Source organism: Lynx canadensis, chromosome E1 (assembly GCF_007474595.2).
Source record: "Lynx canadensis isolate LIC74 chromosome E1, mLynCan4.pri.v2, whole genome shotgun sequence".
Lineage (NCBI taxonomy): Eukaryota > Metazoa > Chordata > Mammalia > Carnivora > Felidae > Lynx > Lynx canadensis.
Window position 1 is genome coordinate 40,680,171 of NC_044316.2, and position 6,331 is coordinate 40,686,501.

Genomic DNA, 6,331 nt, shown 5'->3' on the forward strand with positions numbered 1-6,331 from the left:
AGATCTTGAACAGCGGAGGGACATTTGCTGTATTTGGTTTCAGAGCTTGGTACCAGTAGCTAACAATTTTTGAATGCCTCCCCTGTGTTGGGCTCTGTTAAGCAGGTTATGTGCATGGCCGTGTTTAATTTTCATGAATCTTAGGTAGTTTACCCCTTCTTGTAGGTGAGGACACTGAAACTCATGATAAGTGACTCCTCTGAGGTCCCACAGCTTAGGGACGGGGTGGGTGGCGGTTGGTGTACAAATCCGACTGCTGAGCCCAGGTGCTCACTGCTTCTGTCCCACTAACTAGGTGAGAGGCCTGATATTACAAAGCAGGGGCTTGGCCTTTGGCAGCTGGCCAAGTGCTTCTTGCTGAACTGGGTCCTGGGACTGTCGGGGGTAGTGCCCGCTAGGAGGTAGGAAAATGGATAGTTCCGTGCCTGCGTGTAGCACACAGCACTTCACTGGGCATCTGAGATCTGCATTCTGCCTCAGACCCATTCTGAGTGAAAGGTAGAGCTTACAGTTAATCCCTTGAGTCTAGTCTAAGTGATAGTGATCAGAACTCTTACCAGTGCTGCCACCAGGAGTTCAGGGGCAGGGGACAGGCTGTGCACGTGGATGTAGTGCCTTGAGCCAAACCACGGAACAGAAAATTGGAACAGAATTATATAAATTAAAGTCAGAAATTTCCTGTCCAGCCCACAGGGTGGAGTTTTCTCCATTCCTATCCATCCTACTGAATATAAACCCTGATTTGATGTCAGTAGGGGGAAGGAGCAGCTGGTAGGACTCACATTTCAGCTTTCTGAGTTCACCATGAATCTCAAGGTAGTCCTTGTGTTCCTGGCACTGTCCCTCATTACCATCTTTGCCCTGGCCTATATTTTGCTGACCAGCCAAGGTGGCTCCAGCCAGCCTCCCCGCTGCCCCTCTGTATCCCCCAGTGCCCAGCCCCGGACACCCCCCAGCCAGAGCCAGCTGTTTGCAGACCTGAGCCCAGAGGAGCTGACGGCTGTGATGAGCTTCCTGACCCAGCAGCTGGGGCCAGGCCTGGTGGACGCAGCCCAGGCCCGCCCCTCGGACAACTGCGTCTTCTCGGTGGAGCTGCAGCTGCCCCCCAAGGCTGCTGCCCTGGCCCACCTGGACAGGGGGAGTCCCCCGCCCGCCCGGGAGGCACTGGCCATCGTCTTCTTTGGCGGACAACCCCGGCCCAACGTGAGTGAGCTGGTGGTGGGGCCGCTGCCGCACCCCTCCTACCTGCGGGATGTGACGGTGGAGCGTCACGGGGGCCCCCTGCCCTATCACCGACGCCCCATGCTGGGAGCGGAGTTTGCCCAGATGTGGAAACATTTGAAGGAGGTGGAGCTACCCAAGGCACCAGTCTTTCTGGCTTCTGTCTTCAACTACAATGGCTCCACTCTGGCGCCTCTGCATGCCACCCCCAGTGGCTTGCGCTCAGGGGACCGTGCTACCTGGATAGCCCTCTACCATAACATCTCAGGTGTTGGGATTTTCCTTCACCCAGTGGGGCTGGAGCTACTGCTGGACCACAGGGCCCTGGACCCTGCCCGCTGGGCTGTCCAGCGGGTCTTCTACCTTGGGCGCTACTATGCAGACTTGGGCCAGCTGGAGTGGGAGTTTAAGGCTGGCCGGCTGGAAGTTGCTAGAATTCCTCTACCCCTGCCGGATGGGGCTTCATCCCTGAAGTCCCGAGCCCCCCCAGGTCCTCTCCCCCCTCTTCAGTTCTCACCTCAGGGCTCCCGATACAGTGTGCAAGGGAACCTGGTGGCGTCCTCCCTCTGGACATTTACGTTTGGTCACGGGGTGTTCAGCGGCATGAGGATTTTTGATATTCGGTTCAAAGGCGAGCGAGTGGCCTACGAAGTCAGTGTCCAGGAGTGTGTGTCTGTCTATGGTGCCGATTCACCCAAGACAATGATGACCCGATACTTGGATAGCAGCTATGGACTTGGCCGTCACAGCCGGGGCTTGGTTCGGGGAGTGGACTGCCCCTATCAATCTACGATGGTGGACATCCACGTATTAGTGGGCACTGGGGCAGTCCAGCTGCTCCCGGGTGCTGTATGCGTGTTTGAGGAGGCCCAAGGACTACCCCTTCGGAGGCACCACAATCACCTTGAGAGTTATTTCTATGGTGGTTTGGCTGGCTCGGCCCTTGTAGTCAGGTCTGTGTCATCCGTAGGCAACTATGACTACATTTGGGACTTTGTATTGCACCCAAATGGGGCTCTGGAAGGGCGGGTCCATGCCACAGGCTATATCAACACGGCTTTCCTGAGTGGGGGTGAGGAGAGCCTCCTCTTTGGGAACCGCGTGGGGGAACGAGTGCTGGGGGCGGTGCACACGCATGCCTTCCACTTCAAGCTGGACCTGGACGTGGCAGGTGAGTGCTTGGGTGAGGATTGAGAGTTGGGGTGGAGGAGAGGGAAGGGAGACCCCCAAATCAAGCCACAAGAAGAGAGTGGCATGCTAGCACCACGATATATTGTGGCAACAGAGAGGGACTGGTGTGTATTCAACTGCAGTCAGCCCGAAACACCGGGCTGACCTGGCACAAGAGGAGGGATGCCCTCACCCGGCTCCCCCGACTTGCTGTGAAACTAGCGATTGTGAAACTAGTTTAAATGCAATGGCTGTGCCTGGCTGCCTTAGTCTCGAGTGACTCCGCGGGTAGTGAATTTGCCCCATCATTTGGGGCTGGAGTTGGGGCTCTGAGATTTTCCTAACGGATCCTGAGGGTCAGTGGTTATGGGGAAAGCAGGAAAAGGAAGCAGTCTAACAAGGTTTTCAGAGTAGAGGTGGTCCTGGGGCATAAGAAGGGTGGGGACACTAGTTGGGGGTTGCCTCACAGGATTTCGTAAAACTAGACAGAGTACAGTGGCCCCACCATCCTCCTGGGGAGGGTCATTTCATCTCTGCCAGCACATGTCATAACCAGCCCTCCAGTGACACAGCAGGCATGTAAGTCGTGCTGCAAGTGTAGAAAGGGATTTCTCAAGTGGGGCTCAAAGCACAGAGAGGACTTACTGTTCCTGGCAGATTTTTATCAAGAACAAAATAACTAACTTAATAAAGACTAGGAGACCCAGAAAGGAAAATAGAAGTCTCCAGCCCTTTGGCCTAAGGAGGGTGGGGGGAGATAGGACAAGAAGGGACTGGCCAAGTATAATGCTCTGTAACTACACATCTTGTGACACATTTTCTTATCCTCTTGATTATAAAGACATGATTTGGGGTGGGAGGAAAACTAAGAACATTCCATGTTTGAAATGAGCATATTAATTAACCATTCTTTGACGTATTTGGAACAGGACTTTCCTGATGTGAAGTTTCTCTTGAGCGTTTCTGGTATTAAAGAGCCTGTCTAGGGGTCCCTATAGTGCGCAGCCCAGGCGCCTGCGTACGGACAGCCTGCAGAGGCACTGGGCTCGGTGCAGCGCTCTGTGCACCATGCCAGGTGCCTTCACAATAGGTCCTGTTTAAAGGAACGGACAGCCTGAGCTTGCAGAAAGAGTATACGCATGTGCCAAGTGGGAAGAGGAGTGTACATTATGAGTGCAATCGAATCCCGGGGAGGTTTCAGCCAATATAAAATCTAAATCTACTCACTTCTGAAAAAGAAAAACCAAAGTGGTCCCCACCTTGTGAAGAAAGGAAGCAAAATATCAGAGCTGGGAGAAATATGCAGAGCACCCTGGGAAGGGGATTGGGTGTTTCCAGCCAGCTTCTCCAAGACAAATCTCTCTTTCATAGTTAACAAGAATGTAACTAGCCACCTGCATATTCTTTTCCACTTACAGAGCTCAGCTACAGAACAGCTCTTACTATGCCCGCTGTAGAGATTCAGAAAGAATCAGAAGAGCCAAGAATTGGCCCAAGATCTACTAGGTAGACCAGTTGCTAATAGAACTTTCTGCAGTGATGGATATTCTCCATCTATGTTGTCGGATACGTTAGCCACTAATCACGTGGCAACTGAGCACTCAAAATGTGGCTAGTGTGACTGAGGAACTGCATTTTTAACTGAAATGGGTCTAGCCATTTCTGATCTTAACCATACTGAACAGGGCAGGTTCAAAGAAGATGGGCCAGCACTCGAATCCAGACCTGGGTCCCAGCACGGAGTGCTCTCTGATGAGCTCTGCTGCCCCTTGTCAGGCCAGTGCAGTGGGCATCGTGGGGGAACCAAGGGACCGTCTCACCTGGTGTGGACCTCCTTTCCCCCCTCCTCCCCCTGGCAGGGCTGAAAAACTGGGTGGTAGCTGAAGACGTGGTGTTTAAACCTGTGGCAGCCCCTTGGAGTCCAGAGCACCAACTGCAGCGCCCACAGCTGACTCGGCAGGTCCTGGGAAGGGAGGACCTGACAGCTTTTTCCTTGGGAAACCCCCTTCCCCGCTACCTTTATCTGGCTAGCGACCAGACTAATGTCTGGGGTCACCAGCGCGGGTACCGAATCCAGATCCACAGCCCCCTCGGCATTCACATGCCCCTGGAGAGCGACATGGAGAGGGCCCTCAGCTGGGGGAGGTGAGGAGGGCTCTGGGCACTGGGTGGTAGGGAAGGACTGGTCCGCTTCCCCATCCCAGCTCTTGGAGACCCCAACTCACTACCCTTAGCTTACCATTCACCCCCCTACCTCTAAGATCCAAGTAGATATGGAATGGGGAGTGGTCTCACACAGAATCTGATCCAAAAGACTTCTAGGCCAGTAACGGACCCTGACATTTTCTGACACCACCTTCCTTCAACATTCCTGGTCAGATACCAGCTCGTGGTGACCCGGAGGAAGGAGGAGGAATCACAGAGCAGCAGCATCTATTACCAGAATGACATCTGGACACCCACCATGGCCTTTGCTGACTTCATCAACAATGAGACCCTCTTAGGAGAGGTTGGTAGCCCCAGAGGCAGAGGAGAGGGTCAATTTATGCTCAATGTCTTGGCTGCCCAGTCCCTGACCGTAGGTTGGAGGGCATGGTAGGTTTCCAGTTCTCAGATTCAGGGGCCAACAAGGGTCATTCCTCTTGGGGTGAGATTAGCTCTGAGACCCTGACCACTCCGACGCTTCTCACAGGATCGCCCCGCCTACAGTGTGGGTCCAGGGCTGGGCGGAGGTGGAAGCAAGGCTGAGGCTAGGGGCTGGGCATCGTGGCTGAGGGGGGTGGTTCTCTGGGTCTTGCCTCCAAAGTCTTTCAGCCTCTTCCTCTTCCTGCAGGACCTGGTGGCTTGGGTTACAGCCAGCTTCCTGCATATCCCCCATGCTGAGGATGTCCCCAACACTGTGACTCTGGGGAACAGAGTTGGCTTCTTGCTCCGACCCTATAACTTCTTTGATGAGGATCCTTCCATCTTCTCCCCTGGCAGTGTCTACTTTGAGAAGGACCAGGATGCTGGGCTCTGCAGTGTCAACCCTGTGGCCTGTGTCCCCCACCTGGCGGCCTGTGTCCCAGACTTGCCCCCTTTCTTTTACCAGGACTTTTAGCCCCAAGGGTGTGGTGGGACATGGAGGGAGGTTGCTGAGATGTTTGTACCTTTCTCTCTGTTCTCTCTTCCTGCTCCCTTGACTCTTACCTATTAATGTTCCTTAGGAAACAGCCTCCCATACTATACCCTTATATATCCCCTCCATTAATTCCTATTTTCAGTTCATTTTAAATGATGAATTTAGACAAATGATATTATTAAAATATTCAAGCAAAAACATCACAATTCTACCACTCAGAAATAGCTAGTGTTCACATTTGGTGAATGTTATGCCAGACATTTCTTTATGCATATGCATTGAAATGGAAGAATAGATGGAATTTTGTAAAAATAGATGGTGTGTGTGATTTATAATAAAAGGTATTACAAGATTTTTATTGCTTGAATTTCTTCTATTTGACTTTTGAAGTATCTAGAATCTGCCTTCCCCCCCCCCCCCCCCCCCAGCCCCCGTGCCCCCTCCAACCCTCCCCCCCCCCCCCCGGGGAATATTAAGGACTCTGGCTAAGGAAATTAGCAATGGAAGAAGAGAGGGCAAGGGGGATAGACCTGGCCAAGGAATGCTGCTTGGGAAGCTGCAGGGCTGGTGGTGGGGGTTTCCTTGGAAGGAGAACAATAGCTCCAAGTTACAGGAAAGGGAACATCTGGCCCTGGGAAGGTGGGGGTTTGGGGAAGAAGCCAGGCTGAAGGGGACGGGGGTCTGCTCTGTGCAGACCCACCCGGCTCCTTACTGGTGGTGCTTTTCCAGGTTCTGGCTGATCAGTTGCATTATTTTGAAATCCCACTCTCCTCTGCCTACCCCAGCTCTCCCCAGTTCCAACCCTGACCCAGAAAGCAG

The 6,331-nt window shown here is 53.2% G+C and overlaps 1 protein-coding gene across 1 annotated transcript; it reads left to right on the forward strand.

The window, feature by feature from the left end:
- The first annotated feature begins 14 nt into the window (after positions 1–14).
- AOC2 (amine oxidase copper containing 2) lies at positions 15–5,857 on the forward strand. The gene is made up of 4 exons (XM_030295642.1): positions 15–2,392; positions 4,251–4,536; positions 4,771–4,900; positions 5,225–5,857. The coding sequence occupies exons 1-4, from the start codon at positions 805–807 to the stop codon at positions 5,489–5,491; spliced, it is 2,271 nt and encodes a 756-aa protein (XP_030151502.1). The 5' UTR covers positions 15–804; the 3' UTR covers positions 5,492–5,857.
- The last annotated feature ends 474 nt before the right edge of the window (positions 5,858–6,331 follow it).